The sequence below is a fragment of the Puma concolor genome, chromosome E1 (genome assembly GCF_028749965.1).
Source record: "Puma concolor isolate L17-30 chromosome E1, mPumCon1.1.hap2, whole genome shotgun sequence".
In the NCBI taxonomy this organism is placed as follows: domain Eukaryota; kingdom Metazoa; phylum Chordata; class Mammalia; order Carnivora; family Felidae; genus Puma; species Puma concolor.
Window position 1 is genome coordinate 2,539,007 of NC_141680.1, and position 14,032 is coordinate 2,553,038.

Here is a 14,032-nt window from a genome sequence, read left to right on the forward strand (position 1 = left end):
AGATCCCTGTGGTATCTTCTTCTGAGGAGCTCCTCTGACTCTCGTAACTGCCGTTCATAAGCCCATCACTCACTGGTGGTAGACAGGTGGCCTGAACGCTCCTTACGTGTTATATATTTTGTTGACGATCGATTGTTTTCCCCCCTCCCAGCTGTGGGGAAGGGGCCATACGGCTAAGGTCACCACCCCTGTGTCTCCAGTATCTGGCACCTAACAGACGCAGATATGTAAAAAAAAATTTTGTTTATGTTTCTTTATTTTTGAGAGAGAGAGAGAGGGGGAGACAGAGCGCAAGGCGGGGAGGGTTCGAGAGAGAGGGAAACACAGAATCCAAAGCAGGCTCCAGGCTCCGAGCCATCAGCCCAGAGCCTGATGGCGGGGCTCGAACTCACAGACCACGAAATCGTGACCTGAAGGCCCCCCCCCTCAGATGTATCTTTTTTTTTTTTCCCCCAGTATTGTGTTTCAGATGTATCTTTTAAAAGGCATAGAAAAAAGTTTGCAGGCAAATACGGTAAAACATTAATAGTTGCTGCCTCTGGGTCCTGGGGGTTATGTTTTTGTTTTTCTTTCTTTTCTGATTTTCCCAAATGTTTCCACAAAGACTTGTATTTTCATGATAAAGAAAACTTGACAGAATCTTTGTTATCATGTAAAACCATTCCTCTTGATATGCCTGGAGCCCCTTTCCTGTCTGTGAGGGTCAGTGCTACTAAAAACAGCGGCCTTGTCCTCAACCCCAGTCCTACCCACCTTCCGAAGTCCAGCTCTGCTTCTGACTGGCTTGCACACCCCATCGCTCTGACGGCTTCCCAAGACTCTCAGAATCCTGGAATCCTTTATTTTTTAAAAAAATTTATTTATTTATTTTTTTGAGAGACAGAGCACCAGCAGGGGAGGTGCACCAAATCCGAAGCAGGCCTGACACCGGGCTCGAACTCACCAACCGTGAGATCACGACCTGAGCCGAAGTCAGACGCTTAACCGACTGAGCCACCCAAGCGCCCCTAGTGTTAGACTAGCTTGACCTAACACTACTTTCTATATGTCAGAACCTCCTTCCCAATCAGTGCGTGCTGCTAAATGTTACCAACCAGCTCTGGGAGATGGAAAACAACATCTGCCATAAACACTTCCACTGTGGTCAATTTCAAGCTTCCAGGAAGACATTATTGAATGTGCTGTTAGGAAGAGGTGTGCACAATTGCTTCTTACAAACCTACACATGCAGCCTCCACCGCTCTGTTGGTTCCCATCCAAAGCCTCACTGCTGCTGCGGTGCCCGGGGGGCCCAGTGGGTTAAGCGTCCGACTTCCGCTCAGGTCATGATCTCACAGTTTGTGAGTTTGAGAGCCCGTGTCAGGCTCTGTGCTAACAGCCCGGAGCCTGGAGCCTGCTTCAAATTCTGTGTCTCCCTCTCTCTGTCTGCCTCAGACCCACTCGCCGTCTGCCTCTGTCTCTCAATAATAAACATTAAAAATAAATAAATAAGCATTTAAAAACTTCAAACAAACAAACAAAAAAACCACACAAAACCTCACTGGTATTCCTTAAAGTATTTTTCATACCACTGTTGCGACTCTTCTGCATAGCAAAAGCTATTCCAAAATAGAAGGTTTGGAAAGTGTACCAGAAGAGATACAAACTTATTGGCAAACTTCTTTCTCAGCAGAACGCTAAACTCTTACCCTCTGAGAAAGAAATGAGGAAATAATGAATCCGATGGATTGCCAGGACAGTATCCAAAGGCATTGAAAATCTATAGATGGGTAGCTGGAGAGTTCTCCCCGAATATCTGAATTTTAATCTTGGTGAGTGGGTGTAACCACAGAAGGTGGGAAAGAAATGCCATCTTAAGATAGAATCTGATCAAGTGCATTCAAATCAGTTCTCAAGAGAGAAATTTCTATGTGACCTAAAGGGGGTTGCTTGGTATGTAAATCATAAAAAAAAAAAAAGAAGACAGAGAGGTTCTCCAATGATTTTCAGGGGAGTTCTGATCCAAGATCATCACTATTCCAGGATTCTTTTTTTTTTTTTAAAGGATTTTTAAAAATATTTATTTATTTTGAGAGAGACAGTGAGCTGAGGAGGGACAGAGACAGACAGACGGACAGATGCAAAGCAGGTTCTAGACTCTGAGCTGTCAACACAGAGCCCAACGCAGGGCTCGAACCCACGATCTGTGAGATCATGACCTGAGCCAAAGTTGGATGCCTAACTGAGCCACCCGGGCTCCCTTTCCAGGATTCTTTTTGAAGGGGAGACAGACTGGCCTTTTCACAATGAGGACAGAGGCACTGTGTTCTTCTGTTCTTAGAGCTGTGTGGTACCAAACGTTGGAGGACACGTAGCTAATTCCCTTGTCCAATGTCAAGGTTCCTTGACTAGATTTTGTCTTTCCACTTACATTTCCTTATAGACGAGAACGGAGAATGGGACCAGCCAACATAGACGTTCTGTTGCTCTTCCCCATTTCAGTTCATTTATAGAGAAGCTGATATTCCCACTTTTTGGCCAATCTGTCGTGAGTCTGATTAGCCAGAGCCTTTCCTCAACGGTACCTTTCCTCAACGGTAAATTAGGATCGATAGCGTACCGTACCGTGTATTTGCCAGGCACCATTCTAGTTGCTGGGAACACAATAACGAACCAGACAGGTTCCCAACCCTACACAGGTTATATTCCAGTGGAGAAAGCCAGACATGAGTAGAGCAATTGCACACATAAATGGATGTCACCAGTATGTGACGGGCTCTATGTCAGCTGTGCGGGCACATAACATGAGAAGCCCACTTAGTCTTGTAGCTCAGGAAAGGTGTCCCTCAAGAAGTGATTTGACTGGCCACGTAAACTGGGAGGGCTCCCAAAGCTGAGGACTCTGCCCTGGGCTGTGGGGACCCCACACAGGCAATGCTGTGGTGCTTCGGCCGGGTACCAGGTACCTCATCACCCTACAATACTGAACAGTATTTTGCCCTTTTCTTCCTCTGAGTATGTAGAACTCCGTCTTTTGTCAAGGTTATCTGTGCCTTTTGGGGTGCCCAGATGGCTCAGTTTGTTAAGCGTCTACCTCTTGGTTCCTGCTCCGGTCATGATCTCATGGTTTGAGAAGTTTGAGCCCTGCATCAGGCTCTGCCCTGGCAGCACAGAGCCTGCTTGGGATTCTCTCTCTCTCTCTCTCTCTCTGTGTCTCTGCGCACCCCCACCCCCCACCTGCACAGTGTCTTATCTCTCTCAAAATAAACTTAAAAAACAAAATTTGTTTTATTCATTTTTTTTTTTTACATTTATTTCTGAGAGACAGAGACAGAGCACGAGCAGGGGAGGGGCAGAGAGAGAGGGAGACACAGAATCCGAAGCAGACTCCAGGCTCTGAGCTGTCAGCACAGAGCCGGACACGGGGCTCGAACTCACAAACTGTGAGATCGTGACAACCAAAGTCAGACACTTAACCGACTGAGCCACCCAGGCGCCCCCAGAAAACAAATTTAAGATTATCTGTGCCTTTTTTGAGTTTTGGATGGAAGTTGGCAAGGGTTGTTATCACTCAGTGCCCTTGTCATATCATGGAGCCTGTGCCTTAGGTCAGTGAGGACACTTCACCAGTGTCTCAGGGAAATGAATCAATTAAGACAGGCACATGACACACAGGAGGTACAGTCACACAAAGACGACAGCACTTTTTTTTAAGGAATAACTTGATTGAGATATAATTCACATATCATCCAATTCAATTATTTAAAGTGTACAATTCAGTGTTTTTTAATATCTGAAGAATGGGACCATAGCTCCAATCAGTGTTAGAACATTTTCTTCAGCACAAAAGCCATACTCTGCCCCTCCCTCTACTCTTTAGCAGTCCCTCTCTGGGTCCCCATTTCCCTTTAACTTCTCAACACTAGGTGTCTACTGATCTATTTTGTGTCTCCATGGATTTACCTATTGTGGACATGTCATGTAAGTGGAACTCTATACTATGTGGTCTTTTGTGACCGACTTTCATTTAACACGTTTCAAGGTTAATCCATGTTGTAGCATTTACCCGGTACTCCATCCTTTTTTATTGCCCTGTAATATTTCGTTGTATGGATACACCATACTCTATTTATCTATTCATCAGTTGATGGGCTCCAGGAGTTTCTGCTTTTTGGGCTATGATGAATAACGCTGCTTTGAACATTCCTGTACAAGTGTTGGTAATTGAAGTGAAATTCACATGGCATGACACTAACCGTTTTTATTTTTGTTTTGTTTTGTTTTTTAACGTTTATTTATTTTTGAGACAGAGAGAGAGCATGAACGGGAGAGGGTCAGAGAGAGGGAGACACAGAACCTGAAACAGGCTCCAGGCTCTGAGCTGTCAGCACAGAGCCCCACGCGGGGCTTGAACGCACGGACCGCGAGATCGTGACCTGAGCCTATGTCAGCCGCTTAACCAATGAGCCACCCAGGCGCCCCAACACTAACCATTTTTAGATCAATGAAGTGCCAGTTAGAGCATTGGGTGTTGTGCAACCCCCACCTTCACCTAATTCTGAAACGCTTCATCATTCCAAACTAAAACCCCCTGCCCATTAACCCCACTCCCTGGTCCCCTCATCCCCCAGCACCTGGCAACCCCCAATCTACTTTCTGCTTCTAGGATTTACCTATTCTGGATAGTTCTTGCCATTCAAATCATAGGGTATGTGACCTTTTTTGTCTGACTTCTTTTACTTAGCATAATATTTTTGAAGTTCATCTAGTGGAAGCAGGTATTAGTACTTCATTCCTGTTTTGTGACTGAATAATATTCCATTGGACACCCCCCCCCCCTTTATCCATTCCTCTGTTGATGGATACTTGGGTTGTTCCTACCTTCTGACTACTGTGAATAACGCTGTTGTGAATATTTTCCTGCAAAGATTTATGTTTTTTTGTTTTTTGTTTTTTTTTTTGATGATTTGGGGCATACACCTAGGAGAGTTGTTGGGTCATATGGACAAACACATCTTTGAGAAGAGCAGGTAGGGGCTTTAAACAATGCGCCCAGACCCTTACGGGGGGAGGAGGGGAGTGGTGGTTTTGCGTTTTACAAAGGAAAACGCGGAAACTTCAGAAAGCTGAGTGGAAGGAACGGGGAGTGATAGTGGACCACGCCGCATAAACGTATTAATTCAAGCCGGTGTTTGCGGTACGCATCTACCAGGTCACGGGATTCTAAAACAAAACAAGAACCAGATCCAGGGTTGGGGACTCCCAGCCCAGGTATGTGGCTGCTCGTCTTCTCTACAGGACTGCTGCCCGCCTGGTTTGCGGAAGCAAAGCAGGTGGCCACGAGGGTAGTGCCGGAAACCTGGAAACTGGAAGAAGAGCACAGAGTTGCGGGAAAAGCGGCAGCTTTCTTCCCTAGGAGGAGGGCCAGAGAAATAAACCGCGAGAGACGGGTTGTCCCCTGCTTCGTGGTCGCCTTCCACGACCTGGAGAGCGTCAGCGGACCGTAACACGCCAGTCTGCTTTAGAGTTTTCCCAGGGTGCTCGCAGACAACTGCTGTGGAGCAGCCGGGGGACCGGGATCGGGGAGAAATAAATGCCTTACAAGCTCCCTAGAGCTCAGCCGTACGGCAGCCGCCCCGGCGGCCCCGCATCCAGGGAATCGACAAGATGGTGGCCGCGACCCGGGCGCTCTAGCTCCCGGGCGAAACTCTATGGCAGGCCTGAGGCCGGGAGGTGAAGCTGAGATGGGCGGTAACCCGACCACACTAGCGCGCTAGGAAGCGTGAGCGGAAAGAGCTCTTGCGCGCATGCGTGGACGGGGGGGGATGGGCTTTGAGACGAGGGGCCCACCCCGCAATGCAAGTTTTCTGAAACGTGTGAGTCGTTTAAGTCCAGTTAAAGCCGAGGTGGGGCGTTCCCAAGACGCATGCGTCCTAGCCGAGCCCAGCGCTACAGTGGCGTGGTCTTTTCAACGCCCGGCGTACAGACGACGTCTGAGGTGGAAGGGGCGGTCAGGATTCCCAACACGCATGCGCTCTGAGGCCGAGGCGTTCCCTTCGGAGGGTGTGGAGTGCAGGGCTCCTGATTGCGCAGGCGCGAGTCCCGTCCGGTAGGGGTAGTGGTCTATCACGGGAAGGGAAGAGGAGGTTGAAGGGCTTAAAAAACCGGGTGCGCCTGCGCACTGCCTACTGGTGGGAAGCGCTATGGGTTGGGGAGGGGCGGGGTCACGCGTACGCGTCATTGGATGGGAAGGTGGGAGGGAGGGTGGAGATCGGGGAGGGTCTGTGCGCTTGCGCAGTGCGGGGGTGGAGGGCGGAGGGGATAGATAGCACGCTTGCGCGGCTGTCACAGGGCTGCTTGGTTGGTCAGTGGGGAGTCGGCGCCTGCGTACTAAGACCCGTGTGCAGCAGCGGCGGCGGCGGTAGAGGCGGCGGCGGCGGCGGCAGCGGGCTCCGAGGCAGCGGTTGGGCTCGCGGCGGGCGGACCGGGTCGAGTCAGTGCGTTCGCGCGAGGTGAGAGCGGGCAGGGCGCGCGTGCGCGGAACCTCGGCTGGGGCTTGGGAGCGGAGATGGAACTGCTCGAGGGTCGGGGAGGGGGCAAAGGGGAGCGGCGGCGGCCGCCGCACAGGGTTCGGTCCGCGAGCGGCGCGAGGTGCGGAGAGGCGCGGGAGCGCGCCCCGGTTGGCGCGCGGGGTGACGGTTGGGGCCGGCCGGGTGACGTTGGAGCGACGCAGGGCGGGGGACGGCGAGCCGCGAGGCCGCCACGCGGGAGAGGCCGCCGGGCGGCCACGCCGGGGCGAGGGCCGGGGGCCAGATCGGCCCGGAAGGGCCAAGGTACCTGGGCCGTTGAGAACCGGGCGCCGCGCGGCCACGTGAGGTGGGGGAGGGGGCTATTCGGTGAGAGGGCAAGTGGGGGGGGGGCTGGCGGCCGGCCGGAGAGGGGGGGGAGGGGAGGCGGCGTGGCTCCGGCCTGGCGCGGCCTTTGAGGAGGGGGTGGCGGCGGCACCGGAAGTGTCCCCCCTACCGGAGGCTGCCCTCTGGGTCGGAGGCCGCATGGCCGAACGTGGACGGGGGCCGCATGGCAGCGCGGGGACCCCTCCCCCCAGATCCCGGCCACCGGAAGCCCCGGGAGGCCACATGGTGGGCGGGAGCCGGCAACCCCCAGCGCGGAGAGAGGTGGTCGGTCCTCGCGGGCGCCCAGGGTAGCTTGGAATTTTGGGGAGGAGGCGAAGGCTGAGGCCCGCACCTGATCTCCCGGGAGAGCCCGCTGCGGACATATGTTAGCGTGCCCCCGCCCCATGGGCCCCTGGCGCGCTACCCCCCCGCCCCGACTCCCCTGGGAAGTGAGGCGGCCAGCCAGGTGCGAGCAGCGCTCTCCCGTGCTGGGTGGCCGGAGAGACGGGGAGACTGAGGGCGATTGGACGGGAGCCCAGCTCTTTTCGGCCGCGCCGACAGCGCCTTAAAGTCCCGAGCAGAGGAGCTCCCCGCTGTGATCGGTGCTCTTCACCTTGTCACGGTCTTCCTCCTTGTGTCTGATTTGCGGGCTCCTGCTTTCAGAGCCCCACCTCTGCCGGCCTAACAGAACTTCTGCTACTCACTACTCCCAGCGTTTTGCTTTCATTTTATTGTCATTCACGCTGCCCACTCCTCCACTTTCCACTGAGAGCACAGGCCCGGCCTGAAAAGCCGACAGGACCGGTGCATCCTGGGAAAAGGGGGAGGGCCCTCGAGGAGAGGCCGGGTTCCCGGGTTCCCTTTGGGAAACGAGATGGAGGTGTTTGGCAGGGGGAGAAGTTAGAGAACAGCTTTACTTTCTCTCCCTCGGCTGTGTCGGAAAAGGCCTGTTGGAGAGGCGGGAATCCCCCAAAGAGGCCTTGTGGTTTCCTGTACCAGTGACTGGCGCGCGTGGATCGGGTGGGGGGTGTAACAGACGGGTGGGGCCCTGTCCTCCGGTCTCCACCCTCCCCTCTCCCCGCTACGGTAGCCCCGCCCTTTTGCTGGCTCGCGGCTGCTCACCTAATTATAGCCCTGTTCTGTGTGGGGAAGAGGGGTGGTTGGTTTCAGCGGCCAGTAACACCTGAGTCTCCCCCCGCCTCCCAGGAATTAGGCGTTTGCCCATCTTGGAGATTTGGCATCCTAACTCCCCAGAGCCTTCTGTTCCCGGGCCACCCCTTTAGCTCTCAGTTGGGCTAGGGGTCCGGCTTGTGTTCCCACCACTTCATACACACGCCCCATCTTAAGGTTTGTGGTCCCAACTCCGTGTTTAACCTGGGCACTTTGACTTTCATTTAGGCGGGTGATGGAACGGAGGGCTGGGGAAACCTGAAGCCTGTTTCCAGAGAGCAGTGGGGCAGATGGAGAGCTCTGTCGACCTCCACCTCTACTGACTCCGCTTCTCTTTGACTCTAGTTGGGATCGAAGCCTCTTAAAATGGCAGATGATTTGGACTTCGAGACAGGAGATGCAGGGGCCTCAGCCACCTTCCCGATGCAGTGCTCAGCATTACGTAAGAATGGCTTTGTGGTGCTCAAAGGCCGGCCCTGTAAGATCGTGGAGATGTCTACCTCCAAGACTGGCAAGCACGGCCATGCCAAGGTTAGAATTGGATCTCTCCATCTCTCGCCTTCCCCACACTTCCCTCATCCGTGGGGCTCCCGGCAGCAAGCTGCCCTCAGTCCTAGCCCTCTCCATTCCCGGAGCTCTCTTTTTACCCCCCAGTTCCTTGTGTAGTGCTCAGCCCTGGCTACCTTCCACCTTCCCCCGGCCTTCAGCCTTTCGTTACCTCCTGTGCCCCGTCATTGCCTTGTGCCCGGTCCTCTTCCCCACTGGTGAGTCTCTAACTTTGCCAGGTGGTCTGGTTAGCAGCTCCTTCCTTCTTGGCTTTCACTTGTGGTTTTTCTTGCCTGGGGTTCTAGTTCCCAGGCTTTCTCTAGTCCCACTACAGAGCAGCTTTCCCTGGAGGGGGCCAGCGTACCTTGAGCTTCCAGATCCCCTCCTGCCCCACGCCCCCGATCTCCGATGCAGCGTCACACCGTGTCTCCGCCTGCCCCTCTCCCGGAGTTTCCTGAGCCTCCACCTCGCTCTCTTGGATCTGGACATTGTTGCTAGTGCTTGTCAGTTTTTCCTGCCCTCCCAAAACTGGACCTGACTCATCCTTGCTGGGGTTCTTGTGGTTTTGTTCCCTGGTTGGTTTGTCTTCTGTTGGCTCGGGGTTCACCCTGGGTCACCCCCAACGTCTACGTCCTTGTCCGTGTTCTTTTGTGGCGTTTATTCCCTTTGCATAATTTTCTGTCCCCAAAGCCTTTTCTTCTCAGCGCTCTTCCTTTCTTGTTGCTTCCTGTTTTCCCAAGTTCACCTTTTATGCTGACGTCCAGATGCTTTTCCAAATGTGCGTAGAGTCCTCCCAGTCCCCTGGGCACATCGGTCCGTGTTCTGGTAGCTCAGGGTAACTGGCTGCTTGGAGCCTGACCTCCTGTTTTCTTTGTGCTGTCAACCCCAAAGTCAAGGGCAGTCTTTCTGCCTCCCTTTCTTAAAGGCTTTAGTGCTTCTTTGGGCTGATTGGTTTAGTTCCAGCTCCCCTGGTCTTTTCCCTGACAACCTCGTCGGACTTCCCTCACCAGTCAGGAGCACCTCGAGCCTTTCTCTTTTCCATCCTAGAGCTTGGTCGGGTTTCTCTTTCATGTGATGCACACATACAGGTCCACCTGGTTGGTATTGACATCTTTACTGGCAAGAAATACGAAGATATCTGCCCGTCGACTCATAATATGGATGTCCCCAACATCAAAAGGAATGACTTCCAGGTATGTAGGTGGGTTAGTGGTTTGTCGGTGGCCATAGACTGACCGGGAGAGAGGGGAACGGCCGGAGAAGGGGTTTGGTGCTAGAGGTTTGCCACCAGTTTGTCCTCAGACCCTTTATCGTCCCCCCTACCTGGGCCAACCTGCAGCTTCCTTCCTCCTCTGCCCCCAGCTGATTGGCATCCAGGATGGGTATCTATCGCTGCTCCAGGACAGCGGGGAGGTGCGAGAGGACCTTCGTCTGCCCGAGGGAGACCTCGGCAAGGAGATTGAGCAGAAGTATGACTGCGGAGAAGAGATCCTGGTACGCACCCCCGCCCCCGGCCTTGTGCCCAGCTCCTCTCCTCGCACTGCTTCCTCTGACCTCATGTCTGACCTCTCCTCCCCCCCCCCCCAGATCACGGTGCTGTCTGCCATGACAGAGGAGGCAGCAGTTGCAATCAAGGCCATGGCGAAATAACTGCTCCCAGGTGAGTGTGCCGGCTGCCCGTCCCCAGCCCCTGCACGTGCTCCGCGTCCCAGACAAAACCTGCCTCAGTCCTGTTCCAGGTTTCCCTTCCTGCCCCAGCAGGGTCGCCCCCCACCATGGACAGGACAGTCCAGTCTCACCAGGTGTCTCTCCTCCCCAGGGTGGCGGTGGCGGAAGCAGTGATCCTCCAGCCTGCAGAGGCCCCCTTCCCCAGCCTGGCCCAGCTCCGGCCCGGCCCCGGGCTGGACGACTCCTACACAATTTATTTGACGTTTTATTTTGGTTTCCCCCACACCCCCTCAATCTGTCGGGGAGCCCCTGCCCTTCATCCTGCTCCCTTGGCCAGGAGTGAGTGACCCATGGCCTTGGCGAAGTTGTCCTCCTCTTCTCCCCTCGCACTACAGTCCTGGTCGGGGAGAGGGGGCGGGTGCTGCTTGTGGTTTAGTGGGTTTTGTTTGGTTTTTGTTTTCTTTCTTTTTTTCTTTTTTTTTTTTTTTAAATTCAATCTGGAATCAGAAAGCTGTGGATTCTGGCAAATGGTCCTTGTGCCCTCCCCCCCTCATCCCTGCTCTGGTCCCTTGTTCCCCTTGGCCCTTTACCCCAAGCACCACCCCACAGACTGGGGACCAGCCCCCTCTCCTGCCTGTGTCTCTCCCCAAATCCCTTTAGCTGGGGAGGGAAGAGGAGGAGAGGGGAGGGGACCTGCCCCCTCCTCAGGCATCTGGGAGGGCCCTGCCCCCACGGGCTTCACCCTTTCCTGTGGGCTCTCTCCCCGACACATTTGTTAAAATCAAACCTGAATAAAACTACAAGTTTAATATGAAGGCCCCAATTCAGTTGCTTCTTTGAATTGAATGGGCGTTTGCGGACTGGAGGGGAGATGAGAACTCCTGTCCACCAAACTCGGCCATCCGTTCCCGGCCAGCGTTCACTTGCTGTGCATCTGCCGGCCACCCCGCCCCTCCAGAGAGCCCTGGCCGCCTCCGGGTGAGGCCACACAAACAGCAGCAGCAGCCAGGGGCACTGGCAGGTAGATTTTATTGGACCGGGACACACCGGGGACCCTCACCCACAGCAGGGGGTGGGGGGAGGCTGAAGATAAAATCTGACGGTCACTTGTGGTAGAATCGCGGGTTCTGGCTGTGCTGGATGAAGGGGAGCCGAGGGCCAGGTTGGCTGGTAGCCGCAAAGCCCGACTGGCGGCAGTGACGAGAGGGGGGTTCGGTCAGGGAGCACCCTCTCCCTCCAAGCCCTTGAGCCTGGCACCCCCCCCCCCCCGCCGAGAGTGGGAAGGTGGGGGTCTGGGTGCACCTGGCTCCCGACCTTACCTTTCCCGCCGGTTGCATCTGCACAGGGAGCTGGGGAGAGGCCAGCAGTCCAGGGGCTGGATGCAGAGCTTGGGGATGCATGGGGCGCAGGGAGGACTGCGGAGAGGAGAGTCAGGACCGGAGGCAGCCGGGGGCTCCCCGGAGCACAGCGCTTCCCCTGAACTCCCAAGACCCCATACTCTCCATACTCACAGAGTCCGAGAAGGCGGTCTGCTGGTTGGCGTGCTCCATCGGCTTCTGTAAGGACAGGGCGCCACCCGGCTGCAGGAATCCTAGGGAGGGAAGGAGGGGGGTGTGACGCAGCCGCCGGGGGCGGGGGAGGCGGGGAGGGCAGGGTGCTCGCACAGGGGTGTCGTCACCTGTCTGGGTGGGCTGGAAGTGGCCGTGCACCGCGTAGGGCTGTGGCTGCGGCTGCGACAGGTACTGCACTGCGGGGAACGCCGAAGGTGCTGAGGAAGGGACGACGCACGGCCATCAGAGCCTCCTCATCTGGGTCTTGCCAGAGTCCCGTCCCCCCCCCCCCCCCGGGCCCACCACTCACCTCTGAGCTGCTGGCTAGGGCTATAGGCTGGCTGCGTGGGGCCATAGTGCGGCGGGGGCTGAGCGGTCCCATAGGCACCGCCGGGGCTGCCTTGGAATTGACCGTGCTCTGGGGTCCCTGCGAAAGCCGCCGCTGAGCCCACGTAATGCCGAGTCTGAGGAGGAAGGACGAGAGCTGGCCGCTGTAAACTCCGAGGCGGGACCTCAGGGGCCCACCGTGCCCGGCTTTCCCCCACACCATGAAGGGTCCGACGCCAGTAACGCCCATCGTTTGAGTGCTGGGTCACTAAGGGCGCCTGGGTGTGGGTGGGACAGGTCGGGGGAGAACAGGGCCGGACGCCCCATCCTACTCCTTACTGTAAGCACTTGGGGCCCGAACATCTGTTTGGCCCTGTCAGCCGCCATGAGGGTGCCTGGGCGATTGTGTCCTCCAGGGCTCCCTAGGGAGGGACAGGGGCTTCATGAGGCCGGAAGGGGTGGCTGTGACCCCCTAGGAGGGCCCGTTTGGACACGCGGTCTCTCCACTCCTCACCCTGCATGCTGAGGAGGTGCGTTCCCGTGTGGACGGTCAGGCTCTGCTGGTACGCAGCTGATGTCAGAGTGGTCAGGTCACTGGGGCGAAAGGCGGGCGCGTCAGAGTCAAGCGCCCCCTTTTGCCACTAGACGCCGGTCGTTGTCACCCGATCCCAGTTACACCCTGCCCCGATTTTATTTTTAGCTCTCCAGTCCCACCTCTGCTCCTTTCGCCTCCGTTTCTCCTCCTCGTGTAAAACTTTCTTGAGCTGCAAGAAAAGCTGGTGCTTCTCCTCTTGTAAGGCCAAAAGCTTCTCCTGCAATTTCAGGATCTGAGAAGCGAGGGGAGCAGAGATGAAGGCAAGAGGGCCAGAGGGAAAGCGCTGTGAGAGATCAGGGGACTCGCTCACTTGCTCCTTGGTCTCCTCCAGAGACATTCTCTCTTCCATCTCCTTTTTCTTTCTCCTCTCCTGCTCCTCCTTCATCTTCTGTTCCATCATCTTGTCCACCTCTTCCTCTTCTGGAGAGAGAGTCGGGCAGAATGGGAAAACGGCAGGGTGGTTAACAAAGCGGCCTGTTGCGCACCGCGGGCCAGCGAGGCCCGGTCACCACGATGCCCCTCGTGCCTATCTCGGCAATGGCTCTTTCCCCGCGGAGGGGGCAGGCGGGTGGGTCTAGCAGGTGCTCTCCAAGGTCCTTCCCGACCCAAGGGTTCTGGAGCGGAGACCCGGCCTCCGGCTTCCACCACCCGCGGGCCTGTCTCATCCTTCCTGCGGCGCGGCCGCGGCGGCGCGCTGCACGGCCCGGGGTGGAGGCCTGCTCCGGGGAAGCGGCGCCGCCCCGGGGCCCTGTGTCCTCCCGCTCGGGCCCGGCTCACCTTGCCGCTTGCGCTCCCGCTCCATCATGATGTGCCGGTGCAACGCCCGGGCCATGGCGTTGGAAAGCTTGGGGCGCTCCAGGAGCGCGGGCATGATGCCGCCGGGGGCGCTCGGGCCGTGGGCGCCCGGCTCTGTCACTGACTGCCAGACCTCGGACCGGGCCTACCGGGAGGCGGGCGCTCAGGGCGGATCGCGCCCGGCCAGCAGAGGCGGAAGCCCTCCCGCCGCCCCCCTCCGCCCGGCCGGCCCCGGGGGCCCCCGCGTGCGCCGGCGGGCCGGGGTCTCCAGCCTCGGCGCTGCCCGCCCCCCGGCCCCTCCCTACCCGCCTGCTCTGCGCTTTCTCCGCGGCTCCTGCGCGCCTCGGCCGCGCGTCACATCCGGCCGCCGGGCCGACTCCTTCCGGAGCCGGGGCGGCCGCCGGCCTCGCGGGTCGGGCGCAGGGAAGGGCGGAAGCGGCCGCGACGGGTGCCGGCGGCGGTCAAACCCCGTCGCCGCGGCCCGCGCCCCCGGCGGGGCGGGCCCGGGG

General features: G+C 56.8%; 2 protein-coding genes across 5 annotated transcripts; one reads left to right on the forward strand and one right to left on the reverse strand.

Moving 5' to 3' along the window:
* Nucleotides 1-5,786: 5,786 nt before the first annotated feature.
* On the forward strand, nt 5,787-11,079 carry EIF5A (eukaryotic translation initiation factor 5A). Of its 4 annotated transcripts, none has more exons than XM_086685812.1 (5): nt 5,787-5,855; nt 8,388-8,573; nt 9,677-9,781; nt 9,951-10,082; nt 10,176-11,079. In XM_086685812.1, the coding sequence occupies exons 1-5, from the start codon at nt 5,787-5,789 to the stop codon at nt 10,236-10,238; spliced, it is 555 nt and encodes a 184-aa protein (XP_086541938.1). In that variant the 3' UTR covers nt 10,239-11,079. The 4 variants fall into 4 exon arrangements, with proteins under 4 accessions (XP_086541938.1, XP_086541939.1, XP_086541941.1 ...); XM_086685813.1 differs by lacking the exon at nt 5,787-5,855 and adding an exon at nt 6,333-6,491; XM_086685815.1 differs by lacking the exon at nt 5,787-5,855 and adding an exon at nt 6,684-6,812.
* Nucleotides 11,080-11,268: 189 nt separating this feature from the next.
* GPS2 (G protein pathway suppressor 2) lies at nt 11,269-13,958 on the reverse strand. The gene is made up of 11 exons (XM_086685805.1): nt 13,829-13,958; nt 13,506-13,668; nt 13,039-13,148; nt 12,848-12,960; nt 12,648-12,727; nt 12,473-12,555; nt 12,117-12,270; nt 11,935-12,024; nt 11,768-11,847; nt 11,576-11,671; nt 11,269-11,443 (listed from the first exon to the last, which is right to left on the reverse strand). The coding sequence occupies exons 2-11, from the start codon at nt 13,597-13,599 to the stop codon at nt 11,360-11,362; spliced, it is 984 nt and encodes a 327-aa protein (XP_086541931.1). The 5' UTR covers nt 13,600-13,668; nt 13,829-13,958; the 3' UTR covers nt 11,269-11,359.
* Between the last annotated feature and the right edge of the window lie 74 nt (nt 13,959-14,032).